Source organism: Vidua macroura, chromosome 1, assembly GCF_024509145.1.
Source record: "Vidua macroura isolate BioBank_ID:100142 chromosome 1, ASM2450914v1, whole genome shotgun sequence".
NCBI lineage: Eukaryota > Metazoa > Chordata > Aves > Passeriformes > Viduidae > Vidua > Vidua macroura.
The window spans coordinates 135,743,530-135,764,778 of NC_071571.1; the positions used below are offsets into that span (position 1 = coordinate 135,743,530).

General features: G+C 37.9%; 1 protein-coding gene across 7 annotated transcripts in view; it reads left to right on the forward strand.

Moving 5' to 3' along the window:
* OXR1 (oxidation resistance 1) overlaps window positions 1–21,249 on the forward strand; it is a 138,615-nt gene that overhangs the window by 109,870 nt on the left and 7,496 nt on the right. For 4 of the 7 annotated variants that reach the window (XM_053993634.1, XM_053996021.1, XM_053995207.1 and 1 more), the window contains 2 exons: window positions 16,872–16,952; window positions 20,212–20,337. In XM_053993634.1, coding sequence (XP_053849609.1) covers window positions 16,872–16,952; window positions 20,212–20,337 — 207 coding nt within the window. Of the gene's footprint in view, window positions 1–6,464; window positions 6,568–16,871; window positions 16,953–20,211; window positions 20,338–21,249 lie in introns of those variants that run through there. The other 3 variants (XM_053994410.1, XM_053997644.1, XM_053998465.1) reach the window with 2 other exon arrangements.

Genomic DNA, 21,249 nt, shown 5'->3' on the forward strand with positions numbered 1-21,249 from the left:
CATATATGCTAGAAAATTAGAGAAAATATGGGGAATTGTAGATGTTGTTGTCACACTCATTATTTCCACTGAATTTCAGTCATTATTTTCAATCAATATACTTCCTTCAATGCAACAAGCTTTTCTTCTGCCAGTTTTTGCTCCAGGTGCAATCTAAAATAGTAGGTGAACAGTATAATTGAAGCCTTTTTCTGGGTATTTGGCTGAAAAACAGGCTGCCTTTTTCAGATCACAAGGATAGGAGAACTTTGGGTGGAAGGGAAGTGGAAATGCATGACAAAGTATTGTTCATCTACCAAAGGATGAAGGTAGTGGAGTACCTTTCTTTTCCAAAATGTGTTCTTCCTGCTGTCATTTTACAGTATCTTAAAACTAGAAGAATAGGGAAGAGGATTAATGGGTAACCCAGGTGTGGTGCTCTGAAACAGCTTTTGTTTCTTTGCAAGTTTTGTTAATACATTCAGGTACAGCTTTTATCAATACACTTTGAGAAACCCTATGCTTGTTTACTGGAAAAGAAATTACGGAAAGATTATGGGATAGTAGGTGTTGGTTTATTAAGTTTATCAATGAATAATGAATCAATTGAACTCTTACTCAAACTTCAGTTTTTGTGTGCTTGCTTCTACCTTAATCAAATACGCATTGTACAGTGTCAGAACAAGTCCAGCAAATCCTTGTAACTTTGTCCTTTTGTGTTGCACCCTTGATAGAAAATTGACTTACTAGAAATAACAATGAATCTACTGCTAATATTACCATCAGTAAAGGTAATTCTAATTCACAGAGTTTGAAACAATCTGTCTGAGACACCTTGTAGCTGCTGTTGCTGATGTTGCTGCTCGGTATCTCTTCCTGCCTGTGTCATTTGCAAAGCTTTATAAAAAGGATACTTTTTCACTTAAGATCAGCCCTTACTAAAAACTTGTCTCTGGTATCCACTAGAAATAAATAGGCAATAACTTTATTTAATATACTGTCTAAGAAATGAAAGTGATGCTAGGTTCTCAGTTGTGTTATCCCCATCCATTTTTCTCGAATATCTCTTTTATCTTGTACTTTTAGTGAATGGGCTTATACCAAGAAAGAGGGTGTTTTGAATTGTGTGGGGTTGTTGGGTTTTTTGTTTTGGCTGTGTTTCAGGGTTGTTTTGGTGCTGTTTTTTTTTTACCATCTGTACTGAGCTATAAGGTATATTTATCATGGTATTCTTTTTTTACTTGATGTGTCTAAGTTCAAGTGCTAATGGCTTTCTATATCTGTTAGCACAAATGATGAATACTGTTACATGTTAATAAACAAACTCGTGTTCCTAAGCATATTCTATACTTGCATCCAAACATGGCAAGACTTTACAGCAAGCTGACTCCTTCTGTTGTGCAGTGTCTCGGAAACAATTTCAATTGGTACTTACGATGTAATCTTGTTTCCTTTTTAAGTTCAAGTTGTGTATATAGTAGGTTCCCTTTGAAACCTGATATCTGTTAAGGAAACACTTGAATTGCTCTGCATTAGAGTAATTCTTGTTTAAAGCATTGATTCTTCCTTTCCTTTCACTGTCACTTGATCTCATTGCCATTATTCAAGATTGAGTCGTACTTACTGTCCATGTAAATCTAAATACTCATTCAAAAGATATTTGAAAACAGGAAATTTCTTGTCTTAGGACCCATGAACTGGTCTTAGAGTAGTTGGAAGCTCATCAGTTTGATTTTTTCATTACCTTTGTTCATTGTGGAAGAAATACAGAAAATTTGATTTTAAACTGTCTAGAAGTTAATTTCCAAAATGAAGATTGAGTTGATAGACACTTGCAAATATTTTTTCCTAGACATGGTAGGTCATGTTCTGGACTTGCATTTACTTGCATTACCTTTGGTTTTGCCTATTGAATGTCTGTAGAAAACATGGATACAATGCTTCTGGAAAGCAGTAACTCACTTGTCCAACTGAATTTCAGTTAGAACTTAAGATGTGGTTTGAAAATGCTTACTAGATCAAACCATTAGTTGCAACTGAAGTTCTATCTCCTTGAAACGCTATTGGACTTGGACACTCAGCAATCCAACATTACCGAAGCTGTAACTTCTGGAGTGTCTCAGAATTCTATTTCTGCGTATTTATGGAAATGTGAAGGTCACAAATTGTGATTGTCTCCTGGTTAGATAAGCACCTATGTGCAGTATCCCAGTCTTGAAACCTTTTTCAGATGTTACGTTCTTTATTGGATCTGGACTGAAACCTACAACATTTCTATATTAAAGTGGATATTGCAGTTTTAGAATGCACTGCTATCTTAAATTTTTGTATTCTTAATCATGTTCCTTCTGTAAATTTAGTTCCATTCTCTACTGTACACTTCAGTGCTTGGATGCTGGTGCAACATCTGCTTGTTGTGTCTTGCATTTTAAAATGTGATATGAACATAATGCTGTATGATAAGCTGGATAATACTGGATGAGCAGAGAGAAGAGGAAGCCTGAAACTTGTAGGCTTCTTGAATGAAACATTGCACAGGATGTGTAAAGATGAACCATGCTAACAGTCTTCAGAAGAATATTTTTTCCAATATGTTTCTGGAAAGGCTGTCTCTTTATGATAATGAATTGTATATACAAGCTAGATGGTTATTTGGTTTTTATATCGTGTATTGTCAGTGAAGAAATTGGATGTGTCACTATGCATGTGTTCCTCTGCATTACCACAGAATTTCTAATAGGCTTTGCTCTTATACTGGAGGATGAGTCTCTTCAATTCTAGCAGTCATGTGCTGTAGTAGGAACATTTCTGTTAATTTGTTGTGGTTGGAGAAAAGGACTCTGTCTATTTACATCTCTTTGCAGAGATTGATAATTTTCTTTCTTGCTTTTGCAATTAACTTGAGTGATATTGTACTGTCTCTCAGTATTAGGGTATTTCTTGTTTTGCTGTATTTATTGTTGCTACTTAATCTATTTTGAATCTATTTATAACTTGTAAGTGGAAATTCAGAGGTTTTGATGGCTTGGAGCTGTCCTGTAGTTGGAGTCGTGAATGTGCAGTTGTAATTGGTGGCTATTTCATGTATCTGATAGAGGCATCTGGGATGGTCCCTCTGCTAAGAGTTAAAACAGAGCCATTTATCTAAAAAACTTGTGCTTTTGAGATTCTTAATGGCTTTCAGCATACCTTTGAAAATCCTCAGAAAAGCTTTGTGATGGAAAAATACTTCAGTTTTTTTCCCCCTCCCTTTCCTTAAGCTGTTGACAGGAAACAAAGGATGACTTCTCAAATTAGACTTCCTTTCTTATGGAAATTTTCTCAGCCAAGAGAAGTTAAGAAGTTGGGCCAGTTCATGTTGTATTGATACTAGAGGAGATAGCTTTTTGTAAGGTTTCAGTGTCTTTTTTTTTTTTAATTTCAACTGCATTCTAACTTCATTACTCCTGAACTTTATACTTATTCATGTGGAGTCAACAGCAAGTTGTAAATAAATGGAGTAATTGTGCTCCCTCCCACCTGTCCTGTTATCCTTCTAGGCTAACCTCTGTTTCTTAAGAGGAATGGAGCACAGGAAATATCTTTTCTACTAATGTAACCTCACTCAAAAAGCGTGAATGCTAAATGTAGGGATTGTAGAATTCAGTGTCACAACTTTTCTGTTGCTGTGGTATCAGGACATTGTTAGTGACTACGTGAAACAAAATAGTTCCATCTTATCTGGCTGCAAAAACCTTTTTCCACACCTGGTGTCTAGTCTTCCTACTGAAGCTGAGGGTTACTATGCTTACTGCCCTGTTTCAGTGTTATGTAATCTTGTCATAAGTGAAAATCTTGATGATAAGTTAAAATCTGGTATGGCAAAAGGTCTAAACCAGGTAATTGGTTTGGAGAGGAAATAAGACATTCTGTAAGTTGTGCTTTTATTTATTGTCACTCTCCTTTTTCTCTGAGACAGATTTTTTTTTTTTTGAGACAGATTAGTTTATTAGAAGAAACGACTTTGTGAGGTAAAATTACTGAAAGGACTATGCATATTGATTGTGTAGAGATCTTTATCTTGGCTGTGAATTAACAATAACAAGATCATTATTCAATGTAATTAGATACATCTTCTGTTGCTCCATTGTCAATGTAAGAAATAGGTGGATGCTCTTAAGTGTTTACTGCTGTTCTGCACAGATGTCATGTGTGAGCTTGTGCTCCTCACTAGAATCTTTTATTAAGAACACTGATGGCAAGGCCTACATAAATTGCAACAAGATATGAGATTCTGATTCCAGTTAACAGATCACTACTGTAATCCCCAAACACATGAAAAAAATAAAAGCAGTTTATTAATCTTTAAGTGTTGCTACGGAGGTCAGATTTCTCATGTGGGCTTCTTTCTGTGGCTGGGGTGGAGATCTGTTGCAAGTGACAATTTTGCCACTTCCCTGAGTGTGCTGTGTCTGGGTGCTGCTCAGATTCTGCCTCCCTCCCTCTGCAGCAGATGCTCCCAGCTGTGGGCAGCTGCCAGCTCGTGGGGGTGGCTGCTGCTGCTGCAGGGCTGAGCAGCTAAACACTGTCAGGGGGTCTCAAAGTTACTTGTGCATTCATTCCCATTAAAGTTTGCAGCTGTAGTTAAGTGAAAAAGTGAGTTGGCAGATCGAACAGAACTTTATTGCTCACTTTTCATTGGAGCACGTTTTTAAATCCTTTTGAGAAGCTATGAGAGAAGTCATTTTTATTTAGAGAGAAGCTTGAAACTTCTAATAAGCAAATTGTTAGAATTGCTTAAGATTAAATGTTGCTGGATAAAAAAGGATTCAGTTCGTCAGATTCTTTTCTTCCTTCCCAGAAACATGTTGGCTTGTGTTAGGGAAGAATTTTTTTTTTCTTGAAGGGCAGGGAACAGATGACTGATAGTAGGCTGTGGAAGAGTTTGTTGTATTACTAGCTTTTGCTTTCAGCCCTAACGGTTTCATTTCCAGACAAAGTTTGAAATACTTTTGCTGCATAGTCTCCATTCCTTTAAGATTTCCCATACTTGGCAGAGAAGGGGGTGATGTCTGTAGCTTGTATTATTTTTATATTGATGGCAATTCTCATTTGAAACAGTTTTAAGGATGTCTGGTTTTTGTTCTTATTTTAACCCTCAGTATTAGTTCGCTTATTATTTGAACGTAAAACCCAACCAAAAAACTCAAGCACATAAATAGGCATATAGCTTATTATTGGAATTGTACACCATTTGACTATATATTTAGTCAAATCATTGTCACATATTTGAATTTCCTAAATACCAGCTTCAATGTTCCAATGATAAAGATGTTTTTACTTGCCACCTTAATACTTGTGACTTGCCACCTTAATACTTCTGATCAGTTAGAACAAATTTACTTTTAAAAATGCCAGCTCCCATAAAAGGTTTTACTGAAAAGAAAAACATTTTATCCATCAGAATGTTAGACACTAGTGCAAGGTGAGGTGTTCCAATACATAATTTGCAGTAAAATACAAGTTTTGGTCCTGCTTTTCTCTGCTTGGATGTCTTGGCTTTTAGATCACAGCGCAACAGCCTGAGCGAGCAATGATTTAATGTTGTTCTGTTGCTGCCCTGGCCTATTTAATACTCTCACACAGAACCTGGAGCATGGGTGATGTGGAGATTATTTTGGTGGTTGTTGTTTGTTTTGGGGGATATTGGGGGGGGGGAAGGGAGGTGTTTCATTTCGGGTGTGGGTTAGAAAGACTGCAAGTGCTACTGCAAAGAGATTCTTACAGGGTTGTCATGCTTTTTAGTATTGCACGTGCCTGTTTAAATAAACATCCTTCCTTAAAGGAAAAAATAATCATGAGTCCAAAAATACTTTCTTGCTGGGACTAGCATTTAACCCATACAGCAAATTTAGCTTACACACAGAAGGATTCATTTTCTTCTTGTAGCTTACAAACTGAAAAGGCTGCGAGGCTAACAGTTTCCAAATGCTTTAAAAGCCCCCCTTTTTTTAACAATATTTTAAATCTTCACTGACCCTCTTCTAACTGGTTCTGGACTCTCAGAATTTACTTACAGGGTTGTCAGCATAAGGAAGTCAAACTATCAGTTTAATATTGAATGCAAACACTTTACCATTAGAAATCGTTTAAAAGCAATTACCTTATAACCGAATATTGCAAGCAGTCCTTGGGGATTCTTTTTGTGTTCTTCAATATTGTGTATGAATAATTCAGCTCTGTATCTTTAAATACTTTGGCCTTTTAACAAACTAGTGCTCTGCAACCACGCTTGAGCACAGGAAGCCTTCCTCCTCGTGTATCGTCATCACTTGCGATACATCCCCCTGCTACACACTCGCTCATTTGCTCCCTGCCTTGTCAGTCAAATGTGAGCGTCCAGCAAACTATCCTGTCACAGCGTCGTGGGGCTCTGCCTGTGCTTGGAGCTGACAGCAGGTACAGAGAATGCTTTCAAACACCCTTGAACCGTGGTTTTTGTTTCATTTCCTTTTTTAGTCTCGTTTTATTTTTAGAAGGGAAATGTCTCGTCTCTGGTATGCGAAGAAGGGAAGAAAGCACCAGCCAGTTAATCGTAAATGCACTCTGGTAATTCTCAGTGTAGTATCTTCATGTCTGTTATTGTGGTCTTTAAATGTTGTGGTGCAGAGACAGTCTCTGGAAGTTTAAATTTTGAATGTGTAAACAGGATGCTAAGTCACAAATTTTCATTATCTTTGGAATAGTATCTAATTACTGGTATTCCTTTGGCATTCGATAATAGAAACTGCTTTGAGCATTAAGGGGTTCAGCAGTTTTAAGGTGGGTTTTTTTTCCTTTCTTTTCCCTTGGAGTAATGAATTTTTTTCACAAAAAAATGTGCTTTATACCTAAGTACCAAGAACAAGAGTTTTCATGGGCGTACAATTAGAGAAGTGTAAATTTCCTGACTTACCATTACCTTCTCAGAAGTCAGTCAACCATATATATAGGTCTGATAATACTTCTAAATTCATGGACATGAGTCTGCTGTTGTCCCATTCTCATTTTTATAGTGAAGGGGAGGAAGCAAAAACACTGGCTTTGCAGTTTATTCAATTTATGAAGGGAAATGGGATTTTTCAGTGTTTTCCCCAAACAGACTTTTTGTAGTACTATTTAATATGTAGTAATATCTAAAGGAAAAGGTTTTCAGTGAGACTTGCAAAACAACATCTTGAGGATAGGGAAGAAGTGATCTTGACAATATACTGTGCTTTTACCCACTGGTAAATTTGGAAAATAGCTTTCATTTAGACTCTCCTTGTGACAGGAGAGTCTAATACTTAAGAATTACATATTACTGGGTTTTGAAGCACATACTACTTTCAGGGTGCTGTTGAGTTGGGGTTTTATTTTTTATTTATTAGCAAGTTTTTATTCTTTATCTCTTATGTATTGTTTTTATCTTTATTTTTAGCCAGGATACTTGCAAAGTATGAAATTGACTTGTTGCAACAAATGGTTCTATAAAATGTGTGTTCCTAAATAACAACACATTTTTGAAGCTATACTCTCTTAACTTTCCTCTGTGGTAGTGGAGTAGAATGGAGATATAATATGTAAATGAATTGCAATGTTATTTTAGCATACTCTGTAGCAGTGTAAAACTATGTGAAGTTCAGTTTACAAAAAATGTGGTTTTAACATGTATCTAGTTACATAGATATAACTTGCACAGTTATTTTAAAAAGTAGTAGTATCCCTTGTTATAATTGTTTCCCTTAGGACCAATACTGAACTTTAGTCAGAGTCTAGCTATGTTATAAAAAACAATACTTACCAGGACAGTTTGAACTAAAGAAGACTGTGAGAATAAGAATCAACTTTGCTGTGAGAGAGGTAGAGAATGGGTTATTATAACATGTAAAAAGGCAAATTGGAAAAAGAGGCTAGAGAAGTACCTACAGATGGGGATATTTTTTAAATGTTGCTATGTCAATAAGACAAGCTTTATTCTTGAAGCTGGGTTTTTTCTTCAATGAATGTTCATAAACCTAATGTGCAAGTGTAATCTTTTCACAGAAAGGAAAGAGTATTGGTATAATTATTCCTGCTATGCAAGACCAGTGGAAAGAATATTAAGGAGACTGGCAGCATATAAAATGTACCGGTTTCTGACTGAATATCTCATTAGTGGTTGTTCTGAATTTGTGTGAAGTCTAGTCTGACATGAAGTAACAGTTGCTGGGTACATGAAGTGATAAAATAGAAATGCTAGCTTGAAGCAACTAAGTTGCCCTAGATTATTTACAGGAAAGGCCTTTGTTACTTTCCTGATGATACTGTTAATTTGAGCTCAGCATTGAAAGGGTTTGGTACTTTCCCAGGGTAAGAAATCAAAATTTTGGTGACTTACTAGTGTATTATGCTCCCCCTTTAAAATGCTAGTAATGTCAGCCTCCCATGTTTTAGTAAATGCTTGGTATTTACTCTGTTTATTTTATGGCAATACAAGGGATGCCAGTAAGTTTCTAGAATGTCAAAAATGCAAGCAATAGTTCTTCCTATTAAAGCATTTCAGACAAAAGACATCAGACAATGCAAGGGAACAAAAGGTGGATTGCCATGCTTGTCTGTGCTTTGCACAGCTTGGATAGGCAGTATAGCCAAAGGGGACAAAACCAATGAAAACTGATCTTGGCTTTTATATTCTCAAGTTATTAGCATGCAAAGAGAATTAAAATGTTGGTTTTAAGAGCTTGAATTGTTTGACACTTGCACAACTTCTGACATTTTGAGTTATTGGTTAACTTTACTTAGTAAGCTAATGCCTGTATTTCTTTGGCAATTACAAAGGTCTAATAATAGGGGCTTACATGTGAAAAATGAGAATTTAGTACTTCTCTCTAGATGCCAGAATTGCACGGTTGCATCAATTCAATAATGCTACTGAAATATTTTTAAAATCGGTTTTCCATATTAAGTTTTTAGAGTAATTTAGTGAACTAATTATATACTTTAGTAATAAAAAAGCAGAGTGAAATCTAGTACTTACTTATACAGATCACTTGGCCTAGAACCTTTCCTTGACAGATATTTGCTGTACCTGTTGTCCTGGGTAATTTGGGGGTTTATGAATCAAGTTTGTGCTTTTGCCATGACTGCATGGTCTCGTGCAAGCCTCTTGGAGCAAGTCCAGAGGCGGGCCACTGAGTTGATCCAAGGGCTGTGTTTTGGTATCAGCTGGATACCTCTGTTATGGAGACAGGCTGAGAGAGTTGGGACTGTTCAACCTGAAGGAGAGAAGGCTCTGGAGAGACCTTATTATGACACCTTGCAGAGCCTACAGGGGTTGTCTTGTAAGGGAATGGGAGAGGGACTTCTTCCAAGGGCATGTTGTGATAGGACAAAGGGGAATGGCCTTAACGTAAAGGAGGAAAGGTCTAGATTAGATACTATGAAGAAATTTGCTATGAGGGTGGTGAGGAATAGATTTCTCAAGAGGATTTGTGGAATTCCCATCCCTAGAAGTATTCAGTGCCAGGTTGATGGGGCTTTGAGTAACCTGGTATAGTGGAAAGTTCCCTACCCATGGGGCTGGAGCTGTATGGTCTGTAAAGTCTGTTCCAACCTGAGCTATTCAGTTATTATAGTTCTTCCATTGAATTATTTGGTGTTATATTGTTTGCATTTTTAATAATTATGAAATATTAGTCTACCTCAATAAAGTCAAAGTAGAGTAGTAGAGGAGTTTTTGAAAAGGTTGTTTATAAGTTAAAAGAAAGCAAATGAGTAGTAAAGGATTACATTTTTCCTGTATGTTTTTAATGATCTGTGCAATCTTGAAGTCGATCCATAATTGAGTTTTTTTCTGCTTAAAGCAGGAGACAAATGTTTTCATACTGGGCTAGTTACTTCTAAGCCTGTGTAATGCTTTCTTGTCATACCTGAGAGAATCTTTGCAAGGCAATATCAGAACTGAGATGTAACCTTGCTCAGTCTGCCTTCTCCTGTAACGGCAGCTTGCACTCAAGCACCAGGTGCTGTGGTTTCAGCAGCTGAACCTCTGGTTTCTCTGCTTGCAAGTGCTGAAACTTCCTTAAATAGTTTTGCAAGGGAGCGGTGTTTTATTGGCCGTGTTGCTACAGATCTTTTTCTGTTAGGACAAAATGAATAAAGTTGTCTGGCTTGCCTCTTTAAGAAAGTAATTTTCTTAAATCTAATTCTTACTTCTTTGCACAAACATCCTAAACTGTTTAATGTTTTGCATGCTAAATTTAGTTATCTTGCTGGCATTATGATATCTCTCGTATGAGTGTTTTTTCATGTCTTGAAAACAATATCTTGTTATTAAGGTCTGCAGACTTGATGTAACACTTTGTGTGCTTCAGGCTTTGATTTCGTTCTTTTCAAGTTCATTTATTCTGGTTATTGCAGATACTTCCGTTTATCATCAGTATATGTTAATTACAGCTTGGTACAGTTTCTGTGGGCTTAGAGCACTTTGAGGCAGATATTTAACGGCTCATCCTGCAAAGCTGTGGGGACAATTACTGGTCACAGGGAGAATTCTGCTGTCACGTGACCTACTCAGCATTTCTGTCCCTGCTCTGGAAAACACCCTAGTATGCACAACAGTTTGAAGAGGGGCAGTTTTAAAAACACTGAGAGGAGGAACCATGGTGACAGCCAAACCACGGGACTGCTGACATTCTATGGTCCTTCTCTGCATAAAATGGCCAGCTGTCATCCCTTCCCTTCCTTGTCACCAGTAGAGTGGCAGGGAGCTGAACTGACTGAATGTAGCAGCAGCTCTCTGTCCACAAGGAGCACAGACAGGCTTTCCCAGGCATTTTCCTGGGGAAGGCTGTGAAAAGATCAAATAAAGAATGAGAAACAATTCTTATCTCCACTTGTAACACCTACTGTTGTGCACATGTGGAATGTGTCATAAAAACTTGTTTACCAAAAAGTAATTTCTTAATTAAACACTAGATGTTGTTTAGATAAGTTGACCAATTAGGCCAAAGTTGTATTGGACTAATCTCGGGGTCTTGATGCTCGGCTGACCCCAAGATTGTAAAAGTCCTTGTTTCCTAGCCCGCGCAGCCAAAAGAAGTCTGAAATGCATAGGATCGAGTTCTCAAGGTTGTTTATTTTTCCTTATCTATAACATTCTTTCTCTGACCTGCTGAGGTCCATCTAGCAAGGAGGCCATGGTAATCTGCCTGCCCTGTCGGGCAGTGTTTACCTTTTATATCAAAAGTTACGTATAGTCTGTTTACAATTCTATGCCAATAACTATCATCTATGTTGGACAGTGTGTCTCTACCTTAAACCAATAGAGAAGTGTCACCACAGTATATGGCAAGACATGGAGGACAAGAAGAAGGCTAGGACATGCCCAAATTCCTCCATCTTGTACCCCTGAATCACATTCTAAAAATTCCAAAATTCTACTTTTTCACCCTGTGTCAATTCAGCTACTACACTACTCAAAGCCTTGTGGCTTGTAATTCCTCATACAGAGTTGGCAGCTTTTTCCACAGGCTAAAATCGAAGTCACAGGTGTTTTTGACTTCGTGCCCAGGTCTTCTATCCCCCTGCCCGGGTCTCGAGACTGCCAGGGCAGCCAGAGAGATGTCCTGGACTCCAACAGACTAACTATAAAAGTTACTAAGTTTTTTAATAAGTATAATATAGTATAAAATTATATTACATAATAAAGTAATTAATCAACCTTCTACAGTCATAAAGTCAATATTAATTATTCCCCAGCTAAAGACCTACAACAACAGACTGAATACCACACAAAACAGCTACATGCTTTAAAAATGAATCAAATGAAATTAGTCTTAAGGTTTGGGTTTTTTTCAAATGATACCTTACAGCTTTTTATCTGGTGCAGTATGACCCATGAATTAATGCATTTTTGTGAGGTAATCAATATGTCCCAAATAATTGTATTTGATATGTTGGAGCAGAGTGCTTCTTCAATATTGTCTTCTCTCCAGCAGTCTGATATTTTTGAGAGGAAACTAAATTTGTCTGAAAAATAAAACTAGTGTTTTCTCTTAAAATATTCATAGCAGCATTCAGTTCACATAGGCAGCTTTTTATTGGAAGGTATTCCAAAGTAACTTTGTAAGTGGCCTAATAAAACTACATTGGGTTTTTTTTTTTTTTCTTCATTTAAATATCCTGAAATATTTTTGAATCTCAAGTATTAATGTCCATGAAGTTTACAGTTCAGCCAAGCTTACACCTATGTATTAAGATTCAGTATTATGTATTAAGATTCAAAGTAAAATTGTTCAGCTTATGTTCTTTCTTGTTTTTTATTTCATATTCTGTGTTGGTAACGAGGTATGTACATTTCAGAGCCGTTAAGCTTTATCTCTTCTTAACTTCCAGAAGCACTGTTCAGCTCTGATAAGAACCTCCCATTCTCGATGGAGACAGTTTCAGCTACTTGTTAGCTCTGAGCATTTAGCTGTGTTTGTTTTGAGGGCAGCAGTGAAAGCTGCTCCCTGTTAGCAAACAGGCATGGGGGGGCAGCGGGGGGGTGGGGGTTGTCACTTGTGGCTTTGTTAAACTGAGGAATCCCTCACTGGTGTAAAAAGCTTTTTTTACATCTGCAGGATGATATGATCAGTGGCTGAAGGGGCTGATCAAACATTTAAAAAATTTAACTGCATTTTCATGTGTGTTGTTGAAGGACAAGAAATATTTCATATTTGGAATTTTGTCTTCAGCTTCATTCACTGCAAGTGGCCAGCATAGCTTGTAAAGTGAGGTTTTTTTTTTTTAGATCTTTTCAGGAAAACAAAGTTTAGAAACATGAGTTTCTCCAAAAGGAGAATCCTTGGCTTCTTGATTGTTTGAATCGTTATTATATAAACCCTCGACTTACTGCATTAAATATTAAAACTGTTGGATGTTTTGCTAAGTGGTTAACTCACATATATATGGTGTGGAGAGGTTAAAAAGGTTTTGCCACAAGTTAAAAAGTCATGCCACAAATCATGCAATTCATCCTGTGTTTTTTCACCAATGCTGCCAATATGAATACAGCAGGTAGTATTAGATCTCTAAGGATATCTAAGGATATATTCCATATCTTTTCAAACTTGGAATTACAGAATCACAGAATAAGCTGAGTTGGAAAGGACCCATGAGGATCATCCAGTCCTGGCCCTGCACAGCACCATCCCCAAAAGTCACACCATGTACTGGAGAGCACTGTCCAAACACTTCCTGAACTCTGTCAGGCTGGTGCTGTGACCACTTCCCTGGGGAGCCTCTTCCAGTGCCCAACCACCTTCTGATATATCCACCTTTTTTCGATATCCAAACTAAATCTCTCCTGACACAGCTTCAGGCCATTCCCTCAGGTCCTGTCACTGCTCACCACAGAGAGGAGATCAGTGCCTGCCCCTTCTCTTCCCCTCACAAGGAAGTTGTAACTGCAATGAGGTCTCCCTTCAGTCTCCTCCCAGCTGAACAGACCAAGTGACCTCAGCCTCTCCTCATAGAGTTTCCCCTCAAGGCCTTTCACCATCTTTCTTGCCCTCCTTTGGACACTCTCTGATAGTTTTCTATCTGTCTTTTCTTGTAGCACCCAGAACTGCCCCCAGCACTCGAGGCGAATGCCCCAGAGCAGAGCAGGACAATCCCCTTGTTGCCCAGCTGGTGATGCTGTGCCTGATGCACCCCAGGACACACTTGACCCTCCTGGCTGCCAGGGCACTGCTGACTCGTGTTCAACATGCCATCGACCAGGACCCCCAGGTCCCTTTCCATGGTGCTCTCTCCAGCATCTCATTCCCCAATCTGTCCATGCATCCAGGGTTGCTGTATCCCACGAGTAGAATTCAGCACTGTCCCTTGTTGAACTGCATGTGGTTGGTGATTGCCCAGTCCTTTGATTTGCTGAGGTCTCTCTGTAGGGCCTCCATTTCTCTGAGGGAGTCAGCAGCTCTTCCCAGTGCTGTATCATCTGCACTATACAGTTTTGGAACCCTTTTTGCCCTGAAGTACACTAACAATACAGGCTATACATGTTACTTGTTTTGCTCTATTCCAACCAGTGCCCAGATTAACTATAAGATGTTTAGCTGTTTTTCTCTTCTCCTACATTCATTTTAAAGCAGAAAAAACTAGAAGGAGAATAAAGTGTCTTTCAGGAACGTTTCCCGATCCTCAAAAATTAGCTTTGGTTATCCAGGAAACTGGATGCTGAGATGGCTTAGTAAAGAAAGCATAGTAAATAAAGCACATAGCAAAGTCATATAGGTAGACCTTAAACTAATTATTTTAATGGAAGAATTTCATCACCACGGAGTACTTTGTACTGAAAACTGCAGACTAATTTGATGAATATGAATCTGCATCTACTTGTTTAATGAAATGTCTTGCTTTCTAGGTATTTCTCATACCGTATGAAAGACTACATTTGGTATTTGAGAATCAAAGTTCAAATTAGAATGAGGTAGAAGTAGGTCCTGGAATGATAGGAAAACAGCTGATGGGGGGCAGGGAGTGAGGCAGGAGATGGAAGAAAACACTGGTTTATTTAGCTTGGTGAAGTAGACTAGAAGATTAATAGGACTATAAGGAAGGAACATGAGGAAATCTTGATTTAAGAGGAAATAGCATAAGCAGTCTATGAATTAAACCAGGTTATAAGGAAGAATAAACTTCTAGTATTACTACTAACATTTCAAAGTAGTGCTCTTGAGCTTCTGCTCTTGGCAGCAACAAAATGCTGTCTGTTTGCAAGATATATCTCAATTCCTGAATGAAGTGGAAGGTAGTTGCGAGTAAGCTTAGATATATGTGACATTAAGATTCTGTAGCTAATTTAATCAAGAAGTACATAGTCTTGTCCACTGCAAAGCAAGAATAAAGCATGTTGGCCTAAACCACAGGCATTATATAGAAGGCCAGGTGCTGCATCTGAAAGGTTGAAGTATCTTAACATAATCATTTGAAGCCTAGTTCAGTGATGAGTGGATAAACTTGAGGCAGTGTCCTATGGTTTACTCATGGAACTTAGTATGAACTCTATACTTAAAATAAGCTCTGGGCTTGAGAGTGTGGGTTCTTTTCCTTTAATTTTCCTGTGGCTAGTTTGACATTCTGTGACATGTTATTTATGATGTTTATCATTGCATACCAATGGTCTGCCATTATGCAGGTTTTTGTTCTCAAAACAAATGGAATGTGACAGTGTGCAACAGAGTCAGCATGCCAAGAAGCTATTATATTGTATACACATGAATAGGTATTCATGTTTCTCTCAAGCAAGAAAAATAAGGCATCTCCATGGCATATGAAAAGGTCAATCTCTGAGTTAAAAAGCTTATAAGCAATTCACAGATGCAAGATGATAAGTGTGCATTTGAGAGGTTGAAGGCAAGATGGCAGTGCCCATAAAACCGTCTACATTTCCACTATGTGGAAAAACAACTATATAATGGTGTCAGATTTTGAGATTTTTTTTCCTCAAGAATTTCCTTAAGTAATCACATATTTACAGCCTTTTGTAAGTTACCTACAGTGTCACCTGTGGTAGGGTGTAGCTTAAAGAAGCAATAAGGCTAAAGGGTCCTCACATTACTGCTTTCAGGGTTATGTTCATAAGTTGCTGGTGTGAACAATGTAAATTTGCAATGAGGTGTCATAGCAAATAAAAGGATAAAACTGCACTATCACATGTTTGAGTGGAATACTGTTAAAGCTTTACATACATCTATGTGACTCTGAGAATGCACAAGCCAATACAATTTACAACTATATTCGTTATCTGTTTTGAGACAACAGTAGAAAAATAATGGAAATAAATTGAGTGCTAGTAATGACAGATTATTCAGTAATAAAGCTGGGTGTCACAAGTATTCCTTTTTCCTTGCCTTGCAGTTGCATGGGGTAGAGTGAACCATCGCTGCTCAAGAGCCAGTCATGAATGACTGTGGGCTCTGTACTCAGGACAGTGGCGAGTATCTGGCCAAACTCCTTGTAGTAGGGACAGGTAGATGGGGAGCTGCTGGACTTGTGGTTGTCTTCCTTTGCACTGTGGTAGGCTCTAGAAGTTTTTAATATGCTCTTACTACATGGGACATCCATTTAATCTCTCCACCAGCTGTTTTAAGATGCTTTCATACCAATGATGATTTTGAGTTATTCTCAAAATCACATTATTTGCTCTAGTTACATCAAAATGACTGTTGTAGTCCTTTAGCCAGCTTGTTGCACCAGAGCAGCATGTTCTAGAGCTTTCTGACTAAAGACTTTCTGGCTGTCCACCTCCTGCCAAAGTGGAGATGCCATTTGAAGTGAATGTGTTGACAGATGAGCAACTCCAGAAGCTTTGGAGGGGAATAGAAAGTCCAGGATAAAGAAATTTTCGGGTTGTATTGGGATGTTACTAAACTGTAGTCTTTACCTTCACTGCCAGACACAAGAGATAGAGCTTACTGAGAAGCCTGAGATTTGCTTCTAGTCTTCATCTAGGAAAGCAAACCAGGTTCATAAGATTCATTAATTTGAGTGTAAAGAATGTTTGAGAGGACCTTGAGCTGAAGAGTTTGGGTTAAGGCATGTAACTCAGATTGACTTTTCATTTAGCATCCTGATACTAGAAACTTTATGCACTCCTATATCAGTTCTTTATTCATCTTAGATCAGTGAGATATCTGACTGCTAGTGCCCTTAGTGTTTATTTTGTAATCTTGCTGTGTTTACTCATATGTCTAAAATCACCTACATGTGCGCTGTCCTTGCAGAAACAAACATCTTTTGGCCCTTCTTGTTTGTTTGTTGTCATTGCGCATTTTCCCTTCATTACTCTCCTCCAGTTTTTTCTTTCATACCTTTTTACTTTTCTTCAACTGTCAGTGGAATTATTGTCTTCCTGTCTCCATATTCAGGTAGTGTCAGTGGCTGAGTATCACCGCAGGATCGATGCTCTAAATAGCGAAGAACTGCGCACACTCTGCAGACGTCTCCAGGTGCCCTCTTCAGTAGTTTAAACCCCATCTCCAGATACTAAAACATCTTTCTTTGTAGTGTCTTGGATCAGGGCAATTCCTGCACTCAGTGGGTTTGTCTTGTCTACAGCACTACAAGGACGCAGCAGAAAATTCCTTTGTTTTGGGTGTATTTAATTGTGCAGTTCTATGATGGAATCAGTAATTTTATGATGGAATTACTACTTCCACCTTTTTCACACAGGAATTTTCTGTTAAATTTTCTGTTAGAATTTGAAAATTTGTTTTCAGTGCTGCTTGACTTGCAGTGTTGTGTTTTAACTTCTACTTTAGACTGGTGTGTTGTGTTAGAATCTTCCCTAAAAAGAATGCAAAACAGGTGAAGAATCAAAACCTTGTTGCATGGGTGTTTAATTTTATATAGGAATCTTTCATCAAGAATTTCACAGTATATGGCAAGTATGAAGCTTCACAACTTCTGTGAAATAGGTAAGTATTTTTCTCATTATAAAAGTAGGTAACTGAGGCGGTTCGACATGGCAAAGGTCATACACATACACACAAAACACTACTTTGAAATCAGTTCGGATTTTTGAAGGTATTGAAACTGATATTTGCATTCTCTTTAGGTGTTCCATAGTTTTTTGAGAGTTATAAAGTTGTTAGCTGCTGTGCACATTATACATGCCTTACTGACAGAAAGCATAGCTTACATTTCCTTAGAAGCAGTGAGTATTTTGTTTTTCCCTAGTACTTGGCTGCTGAAAATGTAAAATTATTTTCTGTGTTTTTTTATTTCTTTGATCTTGTTTTTTTTTACATATTAATAAGCAAACCTTTTCTTAGCTCTGATATTTCTATTTGTTTAATAATCCAAAATTAATTGCTTTAAAATATTTTGTAAGTAGTACAATTATATAGATCAATAATGAGCATGAACCTTGAACCCGAAAGCTGCACCATTATAGGAAAGTCAAAAATGTTGCAAAAAAAAAAATTATTCCCACTTGAGAACAGAACTATTCTATTTTTGGCAAGTGGTGGTGAAGAATCCCTGTATTAATGCGCTGGAAGTGTAGGAGTTCTTTCCAAATACCTTTCACCTGATATGCCCAAACTCAAGGTTTAGGCTGACTAGAAAAATCTGATGTGATGTGCTGCAGCCTATAAACTCTGCTCTGAGGCCGTTTGAGAGTTGTGCTCTCAAATGTGGTGTAGACTGTGTGACATTTACCAATCATGGAAGCCCCTGGAATCTGACTATAACTTAGTCTGCTTTGTCCAACTTTGGTGGGAAGCAAATCTGCAGATTTTGAAGTTAGAGTGCTTTCTCTCAGATTCTTTTGAACAGACACTGTTTGACTGCTTCTACAAAGCAGTCTTCTTCCTAGAAGAAAACTGCTTTACGTTAATAATAGTAAAAAAGGAAAAATATCTATCTAAAAAATACCCAATCCCCAAAAACTCTAAACCGAAAAACTCAGTTTGCCACACACTTGAATCCAAATTATTCATGTTTTTCATGGTGGTCTTTAATGAGAATTAAAGAATGACAAGGGGAAAAAAACTTTATGCTCTACAGTTGGACAATGCTGAACTTCTCTGGAGCTGAAGCACTAATATGATGGATGTCAGGCATTTAAAGTGGAAAATACTTGGACTATGAAATAACATTTTAGAGATAGCAGTCTGTAAAGCAGCATGCAGGTCATCTTTTTGTACATGAAGCTATATGGATAATTGCGGTTTTGTTGTGATATGGAAATCAGTGCTTAGTCTACGTTGGAAGTTCTTGTTACCTTCCATTGAAAAAAGGAAAATTTCAGCTTTTTTCTTGCTTGATACTCAGTTTAAGCACACCTTTTCTTGGGTTTGGAATTAATACTGTAATTGTGTTACTGTATGAATATACTTTGATATGTTGACTTTATAAGCTGATTTTTAAACAACAAGAGTTTGTGATAGGAGCTTTTTTTGTAGTTCTTGAGGGAGATGAAAGGGGTGTCCTTATTTTTTGGCTCAGGTGACTGTATTTGTTTAAATATTCCTATTGTATTTCAGAGTTTTCTTTGAATTGCCTTTTTTTTTAATTAACTAAGGAAGTTCACAAAAGGTTGGCAAAATTTACCATGGTGATACTGTGAAATATTGCAGTTGTGTCCTGTATGTTTAAAGTATAAGGGATGCGGCAAACTGGATTTGGCAGGTATTTTCTTGAAATTTTCAGGATTCGGGTTTTAATTTGGACAGTCTGGCTTTCAGTGATACTTGGTTTAGGCTGAAAAATTTTTCAGATGCACTTAATGCTGTTTAAGATTTCTTTTTTCTCTCAACATTTTAGTAAGTCTTGCTGCAGTGGCTTATCTTACTAACTTTCTCACTTTGTCCTATTCCTCTGTTGGATTTCACTGTTTCACTGTTAAATATCCCCGCAGCTGGATTTATAGATGGAAATCTGTTTGGATTGCAGCTATTCTAGTTATCTAGTTAACTTTGAAGTGCCAGTGAGTATTGACTGGGGTAAGAAGCTGTTGTGAGCTACATCTGATGAGGAATTTTGTGGCCTCTGCCATCTCTACTCAATAGGGTAGATATGTAGGTCAGGTATTTTAAATTATTACAGGACCCTGTATAGTGTGTCTGTGCCAGAGCTCAGTGCTCACAATGCAACTTAAGTATTATTGCTGCTTTCCCACCCCACCATCTCAATTCTTTCTTCTTAGATTCCCATAAGTACTCCGGCAGATCAGCTTATGGAGCAGCAGTATTCCTAAGGCTCCATTCAAATGGTTTGCTCAAAATATATGGCAGCAGTCTTTCCAGAGTCTTCTGCATATCTGAAACATTTCTTAAGTACTCTAAAAGTGTATTGATTCAGAAGCTACTGAGAAATGTCTGTGTTGAAGCTTTAATTTCTTTCGTTTCTGGGTTTTTTTTAATTGCAGTTAGAATGCTATGTCAGTATTAGAATTCAAGAACTTTTTAAGGTATCTTGTGAAAAGCATTTGAAGCTCTTCAGCTGTGTATGAGAACTGTTTGTTGTTTTAGCATAAAACCATAGTTTTCTTCTGAGTAGGTGTCTGTGTAAGTTATTGTTATATAGTTGTGTACTAGTTTGCTATCAGAAACAGTGAAAACCTCTGTCAGATCAAATCTATTCAATTTTTAAACTTTGGAAGGACTTGCATAATTGATAACTGCATGATTTTAAACCTGTGGAATTTGACCTTGTCTGCTAATAGGGTGGCATATACTTACTTTCTTGCTATTCTTTTTGTAGATAACAACAAGAGAAGATATCAATTCAAAACAGGCAACAAATATCAAAACAGACCTGGAGCCTGAAGCATTCCGACCAAATCTTAGTGATCCAAGTGAATTACTACAGCCAGAACAAATTGAAAAGGTTTGCACTTAGATATATAATTTTTTACTTTTGCACATTAATGTATCACAAATGCTGTGACTGTAGTGTAAAACACACCAGTAAGAAGACCTTGTGTGATACTAAATAGAAGAAAATAAACTGTGTATATTGAAAAGATGGCTAAGACCATCACTGGTTAGATGGCTAACCAACTGTTACCTCAGCACTGCCAAGTCCACCACTAAACTCTCCCTAAGTGCCATGGCTTATGCCTCCTTTAAATATTTCGGCAGGGATGGTAACTCAGCCACTTCCCTGGGTACCCTGTTCCAATGCTTGACAGCCCTTTCACTGAAGATCTTTTGCCTAAGATCCAGTCCAGACCTCCAGTGGCTCAACTTGAGGACATTTTCTCTTGTCCTGTTTTGGGAGAAAAGACTGACTGTTACAACCTACCTCCAGGTAGTTGTAGAGAGTGATGAGGTCCCTCTGAGCCTCCTTTTCCCCAGGCTTAACAATCCCAGCTCCCTCAGTCCTCTCCAGACCCTTCACCAGCTTCACTGCCCTTCTTTGGACACACAGCAGCATTTCAATATTTTTCTTTTAGTGAGGGGCCCAGAACAGCAAACAGTTCTTCAAGGTGTGGTCTCACCAGTGCTCAGTACAGGAGGACAAGTCATGATTCCATTCTTGGCCACCTGGGCACCCACTATCTCATGCACAGCTGTCTGTCAAGCAGCACCCTTAGGTCCTTTTCATCTTTCCAGCTGCTCTTCTCCCAGCCTGTAGTGCTGCAGTACGTTTTGTGACACAAGTGCAGGACCTGGCAATTAGCCTTATTGAACCTCATACTGATGGCTATGGCCCATCAGTCCAGCCTGTCCAGATCCCTCTGCAGAGCCTACATACCCTCCAGCAGATCGACATTTTAGCCCAGCTTGCTGTAATCTG